This window comes from Gopherus flavomarginatus, chromosome 8, assembly GCF_025201925.1.
Source record: "Gopherus flavomarginatus isolate rGopFla2 chromosome 8, rGopFla2.mat.asm, whole genome shotgun sequence".
NCBI lineage: Eukaryota > Metazoa > Chordata > Testudines > Testudinidae > Gopherus > Gopherus flavomarginatus.
In genome coordinates, this window is record NC_066624.1 from 92,752,097 (window position 1) to 92,776,437 (window position 24,341).

Here is a 24,341-nt window from a genome sequence, read left to right on the forward strand (position 1 = left end):
GGGTGCCCACCTAGGGCTCCTGCGCACCCAAGGCCTTTGGTCACCACGGGAGCTGACGCTCCACATCAATGTGCGAGAGCTGAGAGCGGTCCGATTGGCATGCCAAGCGTTTCAGCGCCATTTACACGGCCGTTGTGTTGCGGTGTTCACGGACAACACAACAGCCATGTATTACATCAACAAGCAGGGCGGGACCCGGGCCTCCCCTCTGTGCTAGGAAGCAGTACGCCTGTGGGACTTTTGTATAGCCCACTCCATACATCTAGTGGCCTCCTTTCTCCCGGGGGTACGGAACACCCTCGCGGATCACCTGAGCAGATCCTTTCTATCCCACGAATGGTCCATCCGTCCGGACGTTCTTTATTCGATTTTCCAGAGGTGGGGATTTCCCCACATAGACCTGTTTGCAGCCAGAACGAACAGGAAATGCCAGGTGTTCTGCTCTCTACCGGGTCGCTCCCCGGGCTCCCTGTCGGACGCGTTCCTGATCTCGTGGACGGGCCGCCTCTGTTACACCTTTCCACCCTTCCCTCTCTTCCACCGAGTCCTGCTCAAACTCCGAAAGGAAAGAGCTCGCCTCATCCTGATCGTTCCGGCTTGGCCGAGGCAGCCCTGGTACACCATGCTGCTCAACCTGTCCCTGGCAGACCCAATTCCCCTGCCTCTTTGGCCGGACCTGATCACACAAGACTTTGGCAGGATGCGCCATCCGGACCTGCAGTCCCTCCATCTGACTGCATGGCTCCTGTCTGGTTAAACCACTCGGAGTTGCGCTGTTCCGCCGCAGTACAGCAGGTGTTGCTGGCTAGCAGGAAGCCCTCCACGCGGTCAACCTACCTCGCAAAATGGAAGCGCTTCTGCCACTGGTGTAACCAGCACGGCCATTCTCCGCATTAGTCCCCACTATTCTGGACTACGTGTGGTCTCTCAAACAGCAGGGATTGGCGATCTCCTCTCTACGAGTATATCTGGCGGCTATATCCATCTTCCATCCGGGCGAAGCTGGCAGTTCTGTTTTTTCTCACCCTATAGTGTCGAGATTCCTCAAGGGCTTGGAACGACTATACCCACAGGTCAAACGGCCTACCCCTACCTGGGACCTGAACCTTGTCTTAACCAGGCTCATGGGGCCCCCTTTCGAGCCTTTGGCCACATACTCGCTGCTGTACCTGTCCTGGAAAGTACTTTCCTAGTCGCTATTACCTCAGCTAGACGAGTCTCAGAGCTTCGTGCACTGACTGTGGATCCTCCATATACTGTGTTCTATAAGGACAAGGTACAGCTGCGACCACACCCGGCGTTCCTCCCTAAGGTCGTCTCTGCCTTTCATGTTAACCAGGACATCTTCCTGCCAGTCTTTTGTCCAAAGCTGCATTCATCGCGACAGGAGCAACAGCTCCATTCTTTGGATGTCCGAAGGGCTCTCGCCTTCTACATCGAGAGGACCAAGCCCTTCCGCCGCTCGCCCCAACTATTTGTGGCGGTGGCGGAACGTATGAAGGGCATGGCAATCTCCTCCCAGCGTATTGCATCTTGGGTGACATCCTGTATTCGGACATGCTACGACTTAGCTCATGTTCCGACTGGCCATCTTACCGCCCATTCCACTCGGGCTCAAGCCTCATCTGCCGCGTTTTTGGCCCATGTTCCCATACAGGAAATCTGCCGCGCAGCCACCTGGTCTTCCGTCCACACCTTTGCATTGCACTATGCGTTGGTCCAGCAGGCTACAGATGATGCCGCCTTTGGCTCAGCGGTTTTACATTCTGCAACATCTCGCTCCGACCCCACCGCCTAGGTAAGGCTTGGGAATCACCTAATTGGAATGGATATGAGCAAGCACTCGAAAAAGAAAAGACGGTTACTCACCTTTGTAACTGTTGTTCTTCGAGCTGTGTTGCTCATATCCATTCCACACCTGCCCTCCTTCCCCACTGTCGGAGTAGCCGGCAAGAAGTAACTGAGGAGCGGATGGGCCAGCAGGGGTATATATCAGGCGCCATACCGGTGCCACTCCAGGGGGTGACCTGCCGGCCCTCCAAGTGTTGCTAGGGTAAAAAGTCTCCAACGAACGTGCACGCGGCGCGCGCACACCTAATTGGAATGGATATGAGCAACATATCTCGAAGAACAACAGTTACAAAGGTGAGTAACCGTCTTTTCCTCTGTATTCTAAATATTTCAGTTTAGGCTGTCCAACGCAACCTGGATCACTTGAAGGCCCCTACATCCAAAATTCTTGACTACAGTTTGGATTCACATTCTATTACATCACAGTCCACCTTGGAACATTATCGGTATGCCACCCTCCCTTGTTGTCATGTTCATTTTTTTTTCTCACCCTCTATCTAGATTTCTAAAGGGGTTGCTACACATTCACCCCCTAGTGATACAAGAACCTCAGACACGGGATCTCAGTATTGTCCTTACAAGCCTTATGGAGTCCCCCCTTTGAGCTTCTTTCTGAATGTTATTTATACCGCTTTACTCTCAAGACAGACTTTTTAGTTGCCATTACATCAGCCAGAAAGATCAGCAAACTGTAAGCTCTTGGGACTAACCTGTACTCAACATTCCACAGAAATGAGGCGGTGTTGACATCATCCCAAATTTATTCCCAAAGTTGTGTCAGACTTTCATTGGAACCAATTTATTTATTTACCTGTTTCCTTTCCAAAACTCCATTCCTTCCCAGGAGATAAACTCCACATCTTGGACATTTCAAGTTCTTTGTTATATTACATTGATTGGACATAGTCTTTCAGACTGTGTGCTTGTATTTCTTTTGCTATATCTGGTGCTTCTAAGGGTCATATTGTCTCCTCTCCAAGATTATCAAAATTGATATACAGTACATAACACATATGTCATATGGTTGATGTATCTTTCCCTCCACATATTAAAGATCGTTCCACTAGAGTATACTTTACATCTTCTCCATGCTTCAGGAACATCCCCATATCTGAAATTTGCAAGGCAGCTATGTGAAGTAATCCCTTTACTTTTAAGTATCAGAGGGGTAGCCGTGTTAGTCTGGATCTGTAAAAGCAGCAAAGAATCCTGTGGCACCTTATAGACTAAGACGTTTTGAAGCATGAGCTTTCGTTGGTGAATACCCACTTCGTCAGATGCACGAAGTGGGTATTCACCCACGAAAGCTCATGCTCCAAAACGTCTGTTAGTCTATAAGGTGCCACAGGATTCTTTGCTGCCTTTACTTTTTAACACTTACCATTCAACCTGGCCACAAGATCAGATGCCAATTTTGGTATGGTGGAAGGGTTTAGCCAGTGGTGGTGAGGATTCCTCAGTCCTACCTTTCTGGTGGACACTACTGATCAATCAACTAGTGGAATCCACACAGACAGATACTTGAGGAAAAAAAAATGTTACTTACCTTTATAATAACAGGTTGTTCTATATGTCATCTGTGTGGCTCCCATGACCTGACTTCCATGCCCACTTTTTTGGAATCGTCCTTGTACAGGATTCTGAATTATCAAGGGGAGAGTTGTAGACGCTCTTCCCTTTATGCCCTTGAGGTGGCGGCGAATATGAGGACATGCATTGCCCAAGAACCTCATGCACATGCACCTAGATGGGATCCACACTGATGACCAACTGAAGAGCCACAATTAAGGGGAATCTGAAAGAAACCCCTTATTAAATAGCCATTATTTACCATTCTTTGGCTCTCCATTCTTTTTCTCTGATTTTAATGCCTCTTGTGCTCCCTTTTTGTAGGAGACTTAATTTTACATATTAATTATGTGTTTTATTCTGCTGTCTCTATTATTCTCACACCAAGCTGGCTGCTCTTTAAATCCTCATCTTTGACCTTATTGTATATTCCCTGCCTCAGGTCCTGTGCGGCTTAGTGATTTTTAGAAAATCTTTGGACTAAAGACTGACTGTTTTATTAACTAAGGGGTTGTCTATAGATAAATCTACACAAATTCAGTTACAGCTGTTCAAAACCTCTTGTGGGGATGCTCATTTTGATTTATCTTAAACCTGTTCCTAATCAACTCTAAGCCAAACCAAAGTAAGCCTGGTTTAAACTGACATAAATGTCCACACAATCTCTTAACCCAATTCAACTTAATCTGCTTAAAATAATACCTTTATTACAAACCAGTGCAATTATGTGTGTAGACAAGTCCTCATTCTTTCCTTTTTCAAGGCTGCCTTCTTTTCCAAATAGTTTTACTGTTTTCTCATCAACCCTTTTACCACCATCCCATGTCAAGCCTTCTCTAGTGTCACCTATTTATAACCTTCCTCCCTGCCTCAAACATTCTACCAAGAAGTCTTCTTCAGTTTCCTCCTCTTACTATTCTGTCTCCTCTTTTGCTGTCTGAATCTCTGTCTCCTCAGCAATAATCTTTCTTGTTTGTTCTTCCCTGAACTTTTGTTCCAGGTTTTCTGTTGAGTTTCTTTTGTTTTTAGGAGATGATACATTTTTCTGGGGTCTGGGTCTTGTTGTGTTGTACATCTCAGTTTAAAAAGGTGGTGCTATATAAATGATTTTTGTAATCAATAACTGTTATATAACTTGTATGTTTATAGGCCAATAAAATGGAATCTCAGCTGCAAAAGGATTCCATAAAAGCAATGCAGTATCAAGAAGAGAGAGGGCAACTTGAAGAAGCCATAGTAAAATTGCGTGTGTGTGTCCAGGAAATGAAAAACACTTTAGAAAAGTATACTGCGAGTATCCAGGTAAATATGTTTTAGTGAGAGGTGCTAAGTATCCCCATAGTTAAGGCTGAAAGTAGATTGCCATTATATTAACTTTGACAACTCCTACACCCCTGGCTAACATGAAAAGTCTTTCATTTTTAGTATAGTATTCTAACAGTATTCTATTTTGTAGAGTTTATCAGAACAAGAAGTTCATTTGAAGGTCCAGGTTAAAGAACTTGAAGCTAATGTAATTGCTGCTGCTCCTGACAAAAACAAACAGAAACAGCTAGAAAAAAACCTTAATACTTTAAAAAAAGGTATGTTTTATTTTAGTTCTAGATGCAAACTATAGTAAAGTCCACTTACCAATCATGACTGGGGAGAATTTTATAGCTTGTTTTGTTCAGATTGGCCAATGATATCAAAAAAACTTTGAGACACATTCTCTTCTCCCAGTGCTGTTTTACAGGAATACTTTTAGGTAAAGTCCTTTTCTTACTGTTTTTACTTACTGTTTTCTTGCTGTTACTTTCAGTTGTTCATTTTCACATCTAATTTAGGATCTTTACCACCAAGAACTGTGTTGTAGGTAACTTATTTAAATGGTTGAAACATAATTTGTGTTGTATTTTTGCTGATATTTCTTATTAATATTGAGGTTTATTAATCCAAAAATTAATATGAAAAAGTCAAATCTTTTTTGTTGTTGTTTTTACTTTAATTCAGCTGCACGACACTTTATATGATTGATTGTTGTGCACACCATCACAAGCAATTCAGATCATAGTTTTTGGCAAGCAAACTATGCCTCAACCCTGGACAATAGTGACTCAAAAAGTTAGAAAAATTATGGTTTTGTACAGAACTTGATAAAGAATCACCTTAATCACAATCACTGGACTTTATTCTTTATTTTTGTATAAACGTATTCACTATAAAATACATAAAATTATATAGTTTTGCTATTTATGAAGAAATGTGTATCTTAAAATACAGGAATGTTTAATTGCCTTCATTTTTCCAGTTGAAGAAACAAAACAGTAAACATGATTATTTTCATGTAATCTTTTGGTTTTGGTATAAAATAAGGAGTACATGTTAAAAACTTGACAGTTCTTCTTTTAATATTTTTTCTTTCATGACACTGCCTTCACAAAACCATACTCTAGGAGACACATGGCTGTCCAGATGGCCACAGTACTTTTTTTGAGCGGTATTGGTAGCAGGGGCGCATGCACGCATTTTTGTACCCATATAGTCTACTGACAGAGGACAGAATTACGCCACCTCTAACTATCCCTCAGTTCTTTTTCTTCTGCCAGTTGGTGTAGACATGAAAACTTGCTTCCTCTCCCTTGCACAGAATCACTAGCTTGTTTTTCTTCTAAGTAGCTAATAAAAGTTTGTTATAGAATTAGGGTAAGATTTTAAAAAAATTGATAAATTCTCAGAATGGAGAGGGGTAAGAAGTGGTGTTCCCCAAGGGTCAGTCCTGGGACCAATCCTGTTCAACTTATTCATAAATGATCTGGAGAAGGGTAAAAAGTGAGGTGGCAGAGTTCACAGATGATACTAAACTGCTCAAGTTAGTTAAGACCAAAGCAGACTGTGAAGAACTTCAGAAAGATCTCACAAATCTAAGGACTGGGCAACAAAATGGCAAATGAAATTTAATGTGGATAAATGTAAAGTAATGCACACTGGGAGAAATAACCCGTCCTATATATACAATATGATGGGGGCTAATTTAGCTACAACGAATCAGGAAACAGATCTTGGCATCAGCGTGGATAGTTCTCTGAAAACATCCACGCAGTGTGCAGCAGTGGTCAAAAAAGCAAACAGGATGTTAGGAATCATTTAAAAAGGAGATAGAAAATAAGACAGTGAGTATCTTATTGCCATTGTATAAATCCATGATACACCTACATCTTGAATACTGCATGCCAATGTGGTCTCCTCATCTCAAAAAAGATATACTGGCATTAGAAAAGGTTCAGAGAAGGGCAACTAAAATGATTAGGGGTTTGGACCAGGTCCCATATGAGGAGAGATGAAAGAGGCTAGGACTTTTCAGCTTGGAAAAGAAGAGACTAAGGGGAGATATAATAGAGGTATATAAAATGATGAGTGATTGAGAGAAAGTAAATAAGGAAACGTTATTTACTTGTTCCCATAATACAAGAACTCTAGGGGCCACCAAATGAAATTAATGGGCAGCAGGTTTAAAACAAATAAAAGTAAGTAGTTCTTCACACAGCACACAGTCAACTTATGGAACTCCTTACCTGAGGAGGTTGTGAAGGCTAGGACTATAACAGTGTTTAAAAGAGAACTGGGTAAATTCATGGAGGATAAGTCCATTAATGGCTGTTAGCCAGGATGGATAAGGAATGGTGTCCCTAGCCTCTTTGTCAGGGAGTGGAGATGGATGGCAGGAGAGAGATCACTTGATCATTGCCTGCTGGGTTCACTCCCTCTGGGGCACCTGTCATTGGCCACTGTTGGTAGACAGGATACTGGGCTAGATGGACCTTTGGTCTGACCAGTACAGCCATTCTAATGTTCTTATGATACCCTAAAATTAGGCTCCTAAGTCGGCGCTTAAATAAGAGGTCTGATTTTCAAAGGTGCTTAGTACTTTAGAGCTGCTATTGAAATCTAAGTGAAAACTGTTCTGGAGATTCTCTCAGGTCAGAGACCTTGAACCAGTATGCAATGATATTGGCCCTTTCCTTTAAAACTACAAAATTGTGATTAGCAACAGCTAGTATTTATTTGGCTGCTATCTCAGCATATCACACTGTTTTGAAAGAGGTCTCTTGATATTTATTTGTCCACCCTTTTGTGAAGAGTTCTTTAAAGGTCTTATAAATCTGTACCCTTCTGCTCATGAACTGTTTGGTCCCCAACATCTGAATTTGTTTTTGAATAGGCTTACAAAAGAGCCCTTTCAGTCTGTTTGATCTTGCTCTCTTACCACTTCCTACACTGTCACTTTCTTAGCCATTACTTTAGACAGGGGAGTCTTGTAGTTGGATGCACTATTGGCAGGTTTTGTTAAGAGAGCAAAGCTGCTCCTGGGTCTGGCCCCACATTTGTAACAAAGATTGTTTCTGGTTTTTATTTCAATCACTGTCTCCACTGATATCTTTACAAAGCCACAATCATCCTGGAGAAAGTGGCGTTACACACCTGGATAGTAAGAGAGCTTTTGGCTACTGCTTAGAATTCTTAAACTCTTAACAGATTATCATTGTGACCTCTGGAGAAAACTAAGGGGCAGCCAGCTTGACCAAAGGATATCTAACTGGTTAAGGCTTTGTATTTAATCCTGCTAGAAGAGCTAGTTGACTTAGAACAGTGGTTAGCTATCCTGGCAAGCAGAGCTACAGAAGCTTAGAACAGGCATGGGTATGATGCATAACCAGAGGAGTTAAGGGAAAGGGGGATCAGTGCTATAGTTGCTGTAAGTTTGTATGGAAGTCAAAGGTGGAGTTCTGAATAGAAATTATAGATGTCAGAAGGAGCTGGTGAGCTTTCTTGGCTGAAAATTAGGTTGGTAGTCTGATGAGAGCCCTAAAGCTGGCTATGGACTCTGGCCACATAACGAGAGCAGATAGTAAAAGTGGAAAGGCTCAGGAGATGTATTGTTTCTTTCAGCTGAGTTCAACTCCTTTTTTGGTAGCAGTTGTATGTTTATTAAAAACTCTTCATATTTTTTGGACATAGATGGCTTTATATTCAATACACAATTCTGTGGTATCTAAATATGGGCTGCCGATGTTCAAAAAAAGTTTAAATATATTAAAAACTACTGAATAAGGGCTAATTATTAGTTCTTTCAGTGCTAGCCTCTTCCAAACTTTGACAGTCAAATGAATGCAGAAGATAATACTTATGGTATTGTCTGGAAGGTTATTAACAAGGGTTTTATGTAGCCACATAATGCATCCAAGGACAGTGATGCAGTAATGGATTGTGGCTAGGTCTGCATTAGAAACTTTTGCCCGTGTAGTAATGTCTGCTAGAGGTGTGACCTTTTGTGACATTTCTACAGGGGCATAAGTGTTTTTGGCTTATGTACATTATTTTGTTCAGGGAACTGGTATAAGCCATACTGGCAAAAGCACTTTTTTTACTATATAACCTATGTGAACATGAGGAGGGCTTGCTTGTATAGGTATGTCAGCAGACCTCTAATTTAGACTTAGCATGTTTGTTTTTAGCACTGAAAATAATAATGTGAACTGATTTGAAAATTAAATTCAGTTCTCCTGTTAAAAATATTAAATTGCTATCATTTTTAACAATCTCATTCTCAAACTTTTGTATTGACAGATTATGAGAGTGTTGCTGAAAAGGCTAGTAAAGTGGAATGTGAAGTTAAAAGATTACATAATCTCATAATTGAGATCAATAATCATAAACTTAAAGCTCAGCAAGACAAACTTGATAAGATAAACAAGGAAATAGATGAATGTGCTTCTGCTATTACTAAAGCCCATGTGGCAATCAAGACTGCAGACAGGTAAACACTCTTGTGAGCTCAAGGTAACACATCATCACTAAGACTGTAGTGGTAATATGCTTTTATGTTGGTCACTTCAAAAACATGAATCCCTTGTTCCTAAGGTTTGTCAGCTTAGGGGTCATGACCACCTTCTCTTTCTTTTAGAAGGAAGGGAGTTGGGAGGGACACACACTTTCTGTCTTCTAACATGGGGCTGATTGTGATAGAGAAAAGAGTGAGAACCACTACCCTAACAAATAGGTTAGTAGTATACTGATGTTATAGAAAACCTCTACACATCAGTTTTTCTAAGTCAACTGCCTGTGCTGTGGCCTCATGAGTGAGTCATTTTTAGTGTCAATTAGAATCAGATTCTCTGCTTCCCAGTCTAGTGTTTAGTTTATGGCAAATACTTTAATGCATTCACTGGAAATACAAAAACATCCTTCCAACTGCAGCTGAGTTTTATAAACTCTTCACCAGCGTTTTTTAATCTATATTGATGGTAATTCACCATTTTGAGTAGATATGGCTAGTGTCACTGGTGTCTGCAGCACACTTATTAACCAACAGGTCCTTGACTAAAACCTCTTTGAATTCAAAATATTAATGTCTCCCAATTGTAGTCCTCATACCAAACATGGCTGCCTCACAGGAAAAAAGAAACGTAATTTTTGTACATTATTACAACAATGACTTTTTAGTTATCTGATACAAATGGCAACCTCAGTTGTTTTTCTATAATCATTTGCCTATAATGAACGAATGTACAAAATGTTAAGATGCAAGTTCACTTGAACAACTGAAAACTGAAAAGGCTGATCTTTTGGTGACCTCCGCAAGAAAAAAACTGGGGATATGTTGTATACTCAGCAATCCATAACACATGCATACACCAAGTGTCAAGATTCTAGCTCAGTGAGAACACAAATTAAGTAATCCTATTATAAGCATCTGTTGTAGGTATGGATTCAGGAAGGAAGACCCCATTTATTATAGTATTTCCCAGTGATAAAAATTGGGGTGTAAATAATAAAGTAATCCTTACCTGTTCATGATTACGTATAGCACACATTTTCTCTGTAAACAATACTAATTGTGCGCTCCAGACCTTTAAATTTTTACCATAATTGTAAGTTAATAAGCAAACCTCTTAAATACCTATTTTATTCAGAAATCTGAAAAAATCAGAAGAATCTGTCCTTCGAACTGAGAAGGAAATTGGAGATAATGAAAAGGAAATGAAAGATCTAACAGAAGAGTTAACAACATTGGAAGAGAAAGCTACTGAAGTTATGAATAACTGCAAACAAGCTGAAGTAGGTGTAATATTGGTTCTTCGTACTTCTTCCAAAAGGATGTACTTTACAGGACTAATAACCACTACTTCGAGTGATTGCTCATATCCATTCCAGTTAGGTGTGCGCGCACTGCGTGCACGTTCATCGGAAGGTTTTTACCCTAGTAACACTCAGTGGGTTGGCTGGGCACCCCCTGGAGTGGCGCCGCCATTGTGCCGGATATATACCCCTGCCGACCCAACTGCCCCTCAGTTCCTTCTTACCGCCTGTGTCGGTCGTTGGAACAGTGGAGCGCGGCTTAGCTGATCTCCACCTCCCTAGCTACTTGTAGTTTTCTCATTGTTATTGTGTATATAGTTCAAATTTTTATACTTATAGTTAATTATTTTCTTTAACATAGTTAGTGTATATAGTTAAGAGGGGTTCGGGAATTAGCCCCTTCCCCTCACCCGGTGCCGGGGCCCATGCCCAGTTCACCGGGTTTCAAACCGTGCTCGGCCTGTCACAAGCCGATGCCCTACAGGAGATCCTCACGACTCCTGCCTTAAGTGCCTCAGGGAATCCCACCTCGCAGATAAGTGCCACAATTGCAAGGCCTTCAAGCCGCGGACCAAAAAGGAGCGGGACTTTCATCTTAGACAGCTCCTGATGGAGGCAGCTCTTACTCATCCACCATCGGCACCAAGCGCCGGACAGTCCACACCGGGGAGAAGTGCATCTTCGGCACTGGTACCGCCAAGGCCCCTTGGCACCAACCATTGCCGGCCCAGATGTCTGCTCGGCACCATTCCCTCTCCCCGCAGGTAAAAAAACATAAGACTCCTGCGGCTTCCGTGTCCACGCCGCAGTCGGAGCACCTGTCTAAGTCGGACCGCCCAGCACCGACAACTGCCGTGGCACCGACAACTTCAGCACCATCTATTCCGGTCCTGCAAGAGCCATCAAATCCGGTGCTTGACAGCTCCCCGGCACGCGCCGTAGTTGAGCTTACTATTCCCTCCACGCTGGAGACTTTCTCTACGACAAGGGAACTGATTGCACTGACGGAGTCTGCACTGACGGAGTCTGCGCTGCCTCAACCCCCGGCACCGCCGATGCGGGTTATACAGTCCATAGGCAAGCCTGCCCTACTGAGACCATCCTCCATCGGCACCACTGAGAGGCACTGATCGCGGTCCTGCTGGCATTCTCGGTCCCATCGCTGATCCCGGTCCCGATGCCGCTTGCAGTCCCGGTACCGTTCTCCATCTCGGTACCAGTTGCACTTGCAGCACCGTTCAAGACCCAGTTCACCAGCTTGGTATTCTTGGTACTAATCAAGCTCACAGCACTGCTCATGGCACCGCATCTCTCACAGCCGCTCCCGGCGTTGAGCTTCGAGGTCCCGGTTGACCTCCTGGCACCGTTCCGGTCACAGGTCCTGATCTCGTTCCCGATACTGGTATAGCGCCTGGTACTGCTCTCCGCTGCAGCGTACAGACAGACTACCCAGGGATGGAGTCCATACTCAGGGGTTTTCAGCTCCTCTTTGGCCGTCTCGCCATGCATCTATGTCATCCCATGCGGACAGTGCTTCCTATGCACAGGACCGTGACTTAGATGTTCCCAGCCATGTCTTTCAAGAGACCCAGGCTCAAGACCAAGGACCTCCATCATTGGTCCTTCTGGACACCTTGGGCATATCACCAAGCCCAAGGTGGACCTCCAGTGCCATCATGCTCCGTACCGTCGGAGCACTGGGTGCCAGAGGCTACTGTTAGCCGCCCCCTTCCTGTAGCTATGGAGGATGCTCCCATTCGGGCCCCAGACCGTCAGGTCCCACCGGAGCCGGACGTCTCTCAAGTCCATGAGACAACGGAGGACCCGATTGTCCCTGGCCTTTCCTCTTCCTCTTCTCCAGATGAAGCGGTGGCGGGGACATCCTCCTCGGGCCCTCCTCCAATTGACCTAAGGTCACATCAAGACCTCCTGAGATGGGTGGCTCTGAATATGAACCTCCAGGTGGAGGTGGTTCCGGAGATAGAGGATCTGGTGGTAGATATATTTTGTTGGCTGACACTCCCACAAGGGTGGCCTTATCATTTATTCGGACGATCCAAGCAAAGACTGATACCATCTGGCAGTCTCCAGCATCTATTCTGCCCACTGCTTGGGGAGTTGAGAGGAAGTACATGGTGCCTCTAAGGGGTACGAGTAGCTGTACGTACACCCTGCTCCAAAAGCAAAGGAGGCTTGGTGCATGGATTTATTGCTGTTGAGGAAGGAAAGAAAGTGGCGAGAACTTCTCTCCAGGCCTCTTTAGATGCAGCCAACTCCGCGGCCAGAACTGTGGGTTCAGGAATTACCATGAGGCTAATATCATGGCTTAAGGTGTCAGGCCTTCCATCTGAATTGCAGCATACGATACAGGACTTGCCCTTCGAAGGTCAGGGCCTATTTTCAGAAAATACTGACCCTAGGCTGCAGAGTCTGAAGGACAATAGGGTGATTATGCGCTCGCTCAGGATGCACACACCGCAGACTCAGCGCAGACCCTTCCGACCCCAGCCTCAGCGCCCTTAGTCCCCGCCTAGACAGCGGCAGGACTTCGGCAGGAGGCGGTCCGGACCCCAAGGGGGTCAGAATCACAGCCCCGCCAAACCACCCGCGGGACCTAAACCAAACTTTTGAAGGTGCGCCCGAAGGCGACGTACCAGTTGTTCAACAGGATCCTTTCGCTCCCTTTTTGCAACCATCTTTCCTCCCTGCGTGGACCCAACTAACTTCAGATCGTTGGGTCTTACACACAGTAGAATTTGGATACTGCCTTCAGTTTATTTCGCCCCACCCCACCCCCCCATCCTCGTCCCTCTTCAGGGACCCCTCTCACGAGCAAATCCTCTTGCAGGAGGTACGGTCCCTCCTTGCCATGGGAGCTATAGAGGAGGTACTGGAGGACTTGAGGGGCAAGGGGTTCTACTCCCGCTATTTCCTAATCCCCAAGGCGAAGGGAGGTCTCAGACCAATTCTAGACCTGCGGGGACTCAACAAGTTCTTGATAAAGTTGAAGTTCCACATGGTATCCTTGGGGACCATCATCCCATCCTTGGATCCTGGAGACTGGTATGCCGCCCTCGACATGAAAGACGCATATTTTCACATTGCCATTTATCCTCCGCACAGACGGTACCTCAGGTTTGTGGTCAGCCATCAACATTTCCAATTTACGGTCCTTCCGTTTGGCCTCTCCACAGCCCCAAGAGTGTTCACAAAGTGTATGGCCATAGTTGCTGCCTCCCTCTGTCGTCGACGCATACACGTCTTCCCGTATCTCGACGATTGGTTCATTCGCGGGGTCTCTGAGACCCAAGTAATGTGGCACATGGGCATTGTCAAGGACCTATTCATCCAACTAGGCCTGATGATCAACCTAGAGAAATCTACTCTGGTTCCCACACAAAGAATAAAGTTCATTGGGGCCATTCTGGACTCCAATCTTGCCAGGGCCTGCTTACCACAGCCGCTGTTCCATGCAATGATGTCGATTATACAAGGCCTACAAAAATTCCCAACCACTTCGGCTCGAACTTGTCTCGGCCTCCTGGGTCACATGGCTGCCTGCACGTTCGTGACCAAGCACGCCAGGCTACGCCTACGTCCCCTTCAAACTTGGCTCGCCTCAGTATACCACCCGGGGAGACACACAATATAGACAGGATCCTCACGGTTCCCCCGAAATTCCTAGGCTCCCTCGACTGGTGGTTGACGCCCTCCCTGGTGTGTGCAGGGATGCCGTTCCATCCGCCCCAGCCTTCTATGGCCCTGACGACGAATGCTCTCGGCTGGGGTGCTCACCTTGGACATCTTCGCACTCAAGGCCTTTTGGTCATCTCAGGAGCTGGCCTTGCACATCAATGTCCGAGAGTTGAGAGCAGTCCGCCTTGCGTGCCAGGCGTTTCAACAGCTTCTGCAAGGCTGTTGTGTCTCAGCGTTCACAGACAACACAACGGCCATGTATTACATAAACGGGGGGGACACGGTCCTCCCCCCTGTCAGGAAGCCATTCAACTCTGGGACTTCTGTATAGCCCATTTGATAGACCTGGTAGCGTCCTTTCTCCCAGGGGTTCGGAACACTCTGGCAGATCGACTCAGCAGATCCTTCCACTCTCACGAGTGGTCGATCTGTCCGGACATTATTCATTCTGTTTTCTGGAAGTGGGGATTTCCCCGCATAGACCTCTTCGCTTCCCGTGAGAACAGGAAATGCCAGGTGTTCTGCTCCTTCCAAGGTTTCTCTCCCGGCTCAATCTCGGACGCTTTCCTGATACCGTGGACGAGCCAACTGCTTTACGCCTTTCCTCCGTTCCCGCTGGTTCACAGGGTCCTGCTAAAGCTCCACAGCGACGGAGCTCGCTTGATCATGATCGCCCCACCGTGGCCCAGGCAGCACTGGTACACCATGTTGCTCGATCTGTCGATTGCCAGCCCGATTACCCTGCCTCTTCTCCCAGACCTCATAACTCAGGACCATGGCAGACTTCACCACCGAGACCTGCAGTCCCTTCACCTCACAGCATGGCTCCTGCGTGGTTGAGCCAGTCAGAGTTACGCTGCTCTGCCTCAGTACAACAAATACTCCTGGATAGCAGGAAATCTTCCACTCGGTCTACGTATCTGGCCAAGTGGAAGTGTTTCTCCTGCTGGTGCGAAACACAAAAAGTTACTCCTGAAGTCTCGATCCCCACCATCCTGGACTACCTCTGGTCTCAAACAGCAGGGCCTAGTGGTATCATCATTGAGGGTGCATTTGGCAGCCATTTCTACCTTCCACCCAGGGGAGAGTGGCCGCTCCATGTTTTCACACCCTATGATTTCCAGGTTCCTCAAGGGCTTGGAGCGCCTATACCCCCAAGTACGCCGCCCTGCCCCTTCCTGGGACGTCAACCTGGTCTTAACCAGACTTATGTCTCCACCATTCGAGCCGTTAGCAACTTGCTCCCTGCTATACCTGTCCGGAAGACAGTTTTCCTCGTAGCCATTACATCGGCCAGACGAGTCTCCGAGCTTCGGGCGCTCATGGTGGATGCACTGTATACTGTGCTTCATAAGGACAAGGTGCAGTTGCGACCACACCAGCGTTCCTCCCTAAAGTGGTATCGGCCTTCCATATCAATCAGGACATCTTCCTTCTGGTCTTCTTCCCAAAGCCGCACTCATCACGACAGGAGCAACAACTGTACTCCCTAGATGTCTGTAGGGTGCTTGCGTTTTATATCGAACGGACGAAGCCCTTTCGTAAATCACCCCAACTCTTCGTCGCAGTGGCAGACCAAATGAAGGGCCTACCTGTCTCCTCCCAGAGGATCTCCTCTTGGGTGACGGCGTGCATCCGCACTTGTTATGACTTGGCTCATGTTCCCTCAAGCCATCTCACCGCACATTCTACCAGGCCTCAGGCTTCATCTGCTGCCTTCCTGGCTCGTGTACCAATCCAGGAAATATGTCATGCAGCTACCTGGTCCTCGGTCCGCACCTTTGCTTTGCATTATGCTCTGGTTCAACAGTCTAGAGATGATGCAGCCTTTGGCTCAGCAGTTTTGCATTCTGCCACATCTCACTCCGACCCTACCGCCTAGGTAAGGCTTGGGAATCACCTAACTGGAATGGATATGAACAATCACTCGAAGAAGAAAAGATGGTTATTCACCTTTGTAACTGTTGTTCTTCGAGATGTGTTGCTCATATCCATTCCAAACCCGCCCTCCTTCCCCACTGTTGGAGTAGCTGGCAAGAAGGAACTGAGGGGCGGTTGGGTCGGCAGGGGTATATATCCGGCGCCATGGTGGCACCACTCCAGGGGGCGCCCAGCCGACCCACCGAGTGTTGCTAGGGTAAAAATCTTCCGACGAACGTGCACGCGGTGCACGCACACCTAACTGGAATGGATATGAGCAACATATCTCAAAGAGCAACAGTTAAAAAGGTGAGTAACCGTCTTTTTCTACAGGCAAAGATTATGGATAAGGAGGCTTGCAATCTTATCAGAGTTTTGTGGCAAGCAGACTTTCACTAAGTGCTAGTGAATTTTCTTAGCCATTGGCATCTAAGGTCTAGGCATAACATTACCAAAAGGGGTTGCAAGTTTAGCAAGAAGTGTATTCATGAAAAGGCTATCTAAGCCTCAAATTTGGTCATCTTAAAAAATATTTGGGAAATGTCTCTTATCTTATTAAAAAGTCTTCCACTCTTCTTCCTACCCTCCAAGAATCCAGTCAAGCATAAAATAAAAGAGGAGGGTCTTTTGTGAGGCCTACAGTGCCTTGTGCTTTTTATTGCAGAACCAACATGAAAGCAGATGTTAAATATTTTGCCCTACTTGACCCAGTTTTCAGGCAGGTTTTAAATTTAGAATTTTTTACCTCCAACTTAACCTTGCTCCATTCTTCTGAGGTTAACCAACAAAATTTACAAGAATGCTGATCTGAGGTGCTTAAAGCAGAATTCTTCATTTCAAATTGCACCTAAAAACTAAGCAGGCTGCCTTAATGGGAGAAAACACATGCAAACAAGAAATTAAGATGGGGAAATGGTGCTCTTGGTTTGTTTAAGGGTAACCTAGAAGCCAAGGCCTGTATGTTATACAATAACATGGGTATGCAAATAGCAACATAATTCTCCTCTTTTAAATTGCTGCATAAATTGGCAAAAATGATGCCGTCTTGTCTTCTCTACTCTCTTTTCCGAGAGAAGAAGGGAGGCATCCAGTGGCAGAAGTTGGGGAGTGTTGGAGTGTAGTCACCTACCTTAGCTGACCCTCATCCTGAGTCAGGAGAGAGCAAGTACCGGGCAGTCTGGGTGGCTGATGTTCCCAGGAGTAAGGCAGCTTCTATGACACCGTCCCTACCTATGGGAACTGACTGTGTTCCAAAGCATATTTGTAACAGAATTAATATAATCCAACTCTGCAAATTCAAACACAGATTTCAAGACATACTTTCACAGAGTGGTTTGTTCAGATTCAGAACCTAGTTTAAAACAAATGCTAGCAAAAATGTTTCTTTGGTGTATATTCAGGTTTTTAACTGGTACTTCTTTAAAACTATGGAGACTATAACAAACTTTTAAAGATTATAGGACTGGAAATGCAAACCTTTCCCAAACAACCAATTGAACTTTACCTTCAAATTTTTGGTGTTTCTGCTTAGGAGTCATTACCAGAGGTTCAGGAGGAGCATCGCAATTTACTTCAAGAGATGAAAGCAATTCAAGAAGATGAACATGCTCTTCAAAAAGAGGCTCTTAATATTAGACTTAAAATTGAGCAAATAGACAGTCATATTGGTGAGCATCAATCAAAGATTAAATATTGGCAAAGAGAGGTAAGAGATTTAATACTTAATATTTTATTTTGGTTTCATATTTTGAACTGTAAACCATGAGCGATTAATCTCAGTGTGATGACAGTTTGTCTCCTGATAAATGGTGAATGTAACCAAAAATCTTTTTAAAAACTTAATTTTTAAAAGAACCTTGGTATAGAGTATATTTTCTTGAAATGTGATGGCTCTGAAAAACAGCTATGAAAATGGCACCTTCCTTTTCAATCAACCTGCTCTCTCTGTGAATTCATTTGTCAAGATTTATGATCAAAAGATACCTGGACTAGGAACTCCAGTCCAGTTTCTATGCCCTGGCACCCTACTTTGGTGCAAGTTGATGAAGGTGTGGCTCATATTCCTTGGAGCCACTGAGACCATACAATGGACAAAAGGAGAAGAGTTTTGATTCCAAATACTTCCTGGTAGATCAAAAAGTTAAGGGTTCCTGCTCATCCTAAAATTCAGGGATCTAAATCAATGCATGATCAAAGAAAAAACTCAAGATTGTCACCTTGAGAGCCATTATCTCTCTTCCGCGGACCGGCAACTGCCTATGCATGCTGCACCTGGTGGATGCTTATGGGCAGATCGGGATACTTTCCAGACACTCTGATATTCATTGTATGGGAATAAAACTACCGCTTTCCTTCTTGAGGAGATAGTCTGCTCCGCGTTTTCAGGAAATATTTATTGATAGTCTTGCTTACTTGCATAGGTTGAACATGTACTTACTCCCTTATCTGAATAATAGGCTGAATAAAAACATCATTCTGGAGGATATTAAAGATACCTGATTTTTTCACAACAGGGGTGTTGGATAGTTAACCATGAATTTTAGTAACTCCAACGTCCAAACCTTTTCTTGAGCACAGAGTTGGGGATATACAGAAATGCTAATAGACATGTCAATTCAAATACCCTCTTTCCAGATCCCAACTTCCCTGGTTGATGCACATCTCCATTTCTTCAGGGAAATAGATAGCATTCAAATCTAAGGCCTGTCTGAACCTAAAAGTTGCACGGATTTAAGTAAAACTATTTTTAATAGAATTAGTAAAACCAGACCAAATCCCTATTTGGCTACTCTGCTACAGCTGTCTTAGATTGAAGTAGCTCAGTTTGGTCAATTACCCAGTGAAGTTTTATCAGATTTAAGTGTGCCCATATAGGGACTTGCTCTGGTTTCACTATTTCATCTGATTAAGACACCTACTTAAGACAGTTTTATTGAAATCAGTGTAAATTTTGTGTTTAGACAAGACCTTATTTACAGCCTAGCTTTTAAAGTTACTTTTGAGGACAGCAGAATGGAAAAATCATTTTTCTTTCCCCTTACAAAGATGAATATTTTACTAAGGCTTCATTCCCCAGGTAGGACTAGCGGCTTCTCACTCATCTAGGAACTGATTGGAATGTTCTGTGTAGAATGTTCTGAGTAGTGTATGGCCATTAGTAACCAGGGTGACTTGCATATTTACCCACTACTGCTGCCCGTAGATACTCGAAAACCTTAAGACACATTTGTGAGAATCCTGCATGAATATTTTGAGAAGCAGAATTATAAGGTAAAAGACTGCATTTGTTGACCTTTGATGCATATTGTAAAGAGACTGTTTTCCCAGCTCTGAATAGAGTAGGTTGAATTGGGACCAAAAATGAGTTGGAATGGTAGAGACATAATTGTTAGTTTTGGAGGGCTGTGTGGGTATTGATCCAGTGGATTTAACCTGATTTTTTTAAAACTGGTACTATTTAGTATTAAAAGCTATTTTCAAGGTATATTTGATAACTTGTACTGTCAAGCATAAACATGATATTCAGTAACTGTCTAAACTGAATTATAGATATCAAAAATATCACTGCATCCCATAGAAGATAAACTAGTTGAAGAGCTTCCAGTGCTAAATCAAGAGGAACTTGAAGCAATTAAAGATCCAGACATTCTAACTAATCAAATAGCTCTTTTAGAAGCCCAGTGTCATGAAATGAAACCAAACCTTGGTGCCATTGCAGAATATAATAAAAAGGTAAGGCTGTGTTATTTACCATTAGTATCACAGAAGGCTTAATCTCTTTACATTGCTTTACCACTATCTCCAGCAGGTGGATAACTTCTTGTATAGCAAAAACAACAAGGAGTCCTTGTGGCACCTTAGAGACTAACAAATTTATTTAGGCATAAGCTTTCATGGGCTAAAACCCACTTCATCAGATGCATGGAGTGGAAAATGCAGTAGGGAATTATGAATACACAGCATAGGAAAAGATGGGAGTTGCCTTACCAAGTTGGGGGTCAGTGCTAACGAGCCAATTCAGTTAAGGTGGAAGTGGGTTATTCTCAACAAGAAGGGAGGAAAAAATCACTTTTGTAGTGCTAATGAGTTCAGTGTAAATAAGGTGGCCCATATCAAACAGTTGACAAGAAGGTGTGAGTATCAGCAGGGGGAAATTTAGTTTTTGTAGTGACCCATCCACTCCGAGTCTTTATTCAGGCCAAATTTGATGGAGTCCAGTTTGCAAATTAATTCCAGTTCTGCAGTTTCTCATTAGTCTGTTTTTGAAATTTTTTTGTTGAAGAATTGCCACTTTTAAGTCTGTTATTGAGTGTCCAGGGAGATTGAGGTGTTCTACTGGTTTTTGAAGTATAGCTTTATTTCATTTGGCATAGCTTGAATCAGTCAATGTGTAATACTCTGGTCACTGCTGTTGGAATACATGGTCACTCAACTAATCAGGCATTTTTCTTCCAGTAATTTTCCACATGTTCCTCCAGGATCCCTCTTCCCAAAGAGATAGTATAGACCATCAAAGCCAGGGCAAAACAGCCTCAGAGCTTAAAAAAACAGAAGAAGAGTGATGAAGAACATCCTCCCATGATGAGACAGTTATTTACTGAGGCAGGCTTAGATGGGGTTAACTTTAAGGCATTCCAGGACCTCAAATGCATGGTAGAGACACTGGATATTCCACAACAAATGGTGCAGAAGTCTCGCAAGCTCCAGGATATCTTGCATCCCTTCCTCACTCAGCACGCTAGCCATGTCAATAAATGAAATTCTGTTGGAGCCTTCAAAGAACCTGTGGTATATGTTAGCGTCAACAATGGCCACATCCAGGCAATTTGACAAAAGGTATAAGGTCCTTTCCAACGGATTTAAATACTCTCATTCCCACCTAGTACCAAGTTTGCTTCTAGTGGCCACTGTGCAGAAAAGATCGAAATAGCAAGGATCTCTGAGATCCACGCCTAGGAAAAAGTACCTAAAGAAAATAGACTTTTTCAGGCACAAGGTTTACTTATTGGCCATCTTCCAAATGTGTGACTAATTAAGAGTTCTCCTCTCACAGTATGTTTACTTGAAATGGAATAAACTGTTTGTGGACAAACTACCAGAGAAACACTGAGAGGAACCTAAAGCGATAATCACCATGGAACAGTGCCTGGACATATCTATAACCATTACACGTACTATAGCTACTGTAATTGCTATTGATGTGTCTTCTTGGCTCCAGTCCTCTGGGATCTCCAGAAAGGTCCAGACTACAACTGTGGACTTTCACTTGAGGGTAGTGAACTTTTAAATTCATACTGGATGAAGTCCTCCACTTGTTAAAGAATACCAGGTCAACTGTGGATTCATGGGGTTTATATGTTCTAGCCCCATGAAAGAAGGAAGCAAGACAACAGTCTTCCTTCAGGCAGCATCCCTCTGCCTTTTACTGGTACCAACCCTAGAGGATGTTGGAGCTGCCAAGAAGGAAGCAGGTTCTAGTGAAGACAACTCAAAGCCTCTTCCTTGGCCCCTGCACAGTCTGGATATTCAGCCAGGATCGTTGCTGTCCCTCCCCATTGGCAGCTGCATTTTTTTTATTTTCAGGTAGCCTGGATCACTTCAGACACTATGTCCTAAAAATTGTAAATGCGATATTCTATCTAATTCCAGTTCCTTCATATCCACTGACCTTTCTTTAAAACCTCATTGCCTTGTTTCACAAGATACAGCTGACCCTTTTTAAAAACTTGGAGCGGTAGAGGTACCCTAAAAACTCAGAAGCAACAATATTTATCCCTATTACTTTCTCATCCCAAAGAAACGGAGTTGGTATCCAATTCTGAACCTTTAACTTAACAAATTCATCCATCATTTCAAGTTCAGGATGGTGCTTCCATAATTCCTTTTGTAGAGCTTCAAACTGGTTCTAGGCTCTCTACCTCCAAGGGAGTTACTGTCACATCCAGAAATATCCGAGGTTCCTAGTAGGAAGGCCTCACTAGTGGTACAGAATCTTGTCCTTTGGTCTTTCAGCAGCATCAAGGGCGTGACAGTTGTGGCAAATCATCTGAGAAGACAAAGGATCCAGTTCTACCTTTACCTCAATGAGTAGCTGATTCTAGGTAGATCTACAGTGACAAACTCAACTCAAGTAACTTTAGAGCTTTTTGCCATCTTGGGCCTCAAAGCCAAAAAGAGAGAAATCCACACTTATTCCAACTCAAAGCTTAAAGTTCATAGGAACACTGTTAGCCCTGGGGGATCGATATAAATTATGCAGCTTCATCTACGTGAATAATGTAGCTGAAGTTGAAGTACTTGGATCGACTTACCGTGGTGAGTCAACTGCTGCCACTCCCCCATTGACTCTGGTTGCGGCGCTGGAGTACAGGAGTCGACGGAAGAGTGCTCGGGGGTTGATTTATCGCATCTAGACTAGAATCATAGACTATCAGGGTTGGAAGGGACCTCAGGAGGTCATCTAGCCCACTCCCCTGCTCAAAGTAAGACCCATCCCCAACTAAATCATCCCAGCCACGGCGTTGTCAAGCCTGACCTTAAAAACCTCTTAAGTAAGGACATTCCATCACCTCCCTAGGTAACCCATTCCAGTGCTTCACCACCCTCCTAGTAAAAAAGTTTTTCCTAATATCCAGCCTAAATCTCCTCCACTGCAACTTGAGACCATTACTCCTTGTTCTATCATCTGTTACCACCGAGAATAATCTAGATCCATCCTCTTTTAACCCCCTTTCAGGTAGTTGAAAGCAGCTATCAAATCCCCTCTCATTCTTTTCTTCTGCAGACTAAACAATCCCAGTTCCCTCAGCCTCTCCTCATAAGTCCATGTGCTCCAGCCTCCTAATCATTTTTGTTGCCCTCCAGTGGACTCTTTTTTTCCAATTTTACCACATCCTGCCTGTACTGTGGGGCCCAAAATTGGATACAGTACTCCAGATGAGGCCTCACCAATGTCGAATAGAGGGGAATGATCACATCCCTTGATCTGCTGGCAATGCGCCTATTTATACAGCCCAAAATGCCATTAGCCTTCTTGGCAAAAAGGACATACTGTTGACTCATAACCAGCTTCTCGTCCACTGTAACCCTTAGGTCGTTTTCTGCAGAACTGCTGCCTAGCCATTCGGTCCCTAGTCTGTAGCAGTGCATGGGATTCTTCCGTCCTAAGTGCAGGACTCTGCATTTGTCCTTGCTGAACTTCATCAGATTTCTTTTGGCCCAATCCTCTAATTTGTCTAGGTCCCTCTGTATCCTATCCCTACCCTCCAGCGTATCTACCACTCCTCCCAGTTTAGTGTCATCTGCAAACTTGCTGAGGGTGAAGTCCGCGCCATACTCCAGATCATTAATGAAGATATTGAACAAAACTAGGCCCAGGACTGACCCATGGGACACTCCACTTGATACCGGCTGCCAACTAGACATGGAGCCATTGATCACTACCTGTTGAGCCGATGATCTAGGTAGCTTTCTGTCCACCTTATGATCCATTCATCCAGCCCATACTACTTTAACTTGCTGGCAAGAATACTGTGGGAGACCGTATCAAAAGCTTTGCTAAAGTAAAGGAATAACATATTCACTGCTTCCCCCTCATCGACAGAGCCAGTTATGTCATGAAAGAAGGTAATTGGGTTAGTCAGGCATGACTTGCCCTTGGTGAATCCATGCTGACTGTTCCTGATCACTTTCCACTCCTCTAAGTGCATCAGAATTGATTCTTTGAGGACCTGCTCCATGATTTTTCCAGAGAGTGAGATGAGGCCGACTGGCCTGTAGTTCCCTGGGTCGTCCTCCTTCCCTAGATAGACACTACATTAGCCTTTTTCCAGTCATACAGGACCTCCCCCGATCACCATGAGTTTTCAAAGATAATGGCCAATGGCTCTGCAATCACATCCGCCAACTCCTTTAGCACTCTTGGATGCAGTGCATCTGGCCCCATGGACTTGTGCTCGTCCAGCTTTTCTAAATAGTCCTTAACCTCTTCTTTCTCCACAGAGGGCAGGTCACCTCCTCCCCATGTTGTGCTGCCCAGTGCAGCGGTCTGGGAGCTGACCTTTTTCGTGAAGACAGAGGCAAAAAAAGCATTGAGTACATTAACTTTTTCCACATCCTCTGTCACTAGGTTGCCTCCCTCATTCAGTTAGGGGCCCACACTTTCCTTGACTTTGTTCTTGTTGCTA

At 44.3% G+C, this 24,341-nt stretch overlaps 1 protein-coding gene across 7 annotated transcripts in view; it reads left to right on the forward strand.

The window, feature by feature from the left end:
* Positions 1-24,341, forward strand: part of SMC4 (structural maintenance of chromosomes 4) — a 125,480-nt gene that overhangs the window by 95,923 nt on the left and 5,216 nt on the right. For all 7 annotated transcript variants that reach the window (XM_050965800.1, XM_050965796.1, XM_050965794.1 and 4 more), the window contains 6 exons: positions 4,570-4,722; positions 4,877-5,003; positions 9,028-9,217; positions 10,374-10,518; positions 17,687-17,860; positions 19,705-19,887. In XM_050965800.1, the coding sequence (XP_050821757.1) occupies positions 4,570-4,722; positions 4,877-5,003; positions 9,028-9,217; positions 10,374-10,518; positions 17,687-17,860; positions 19,705-19,887 (972 nt within the window). The remainder of the gene's footprint in view (positions 1-4,569; positions 4,723-4,876; positions 5,004-9,027; positions 9,218-10,373; positions 10,519-17,686; positions 17,861-19,704; positions 19,888-24,341) is intronic.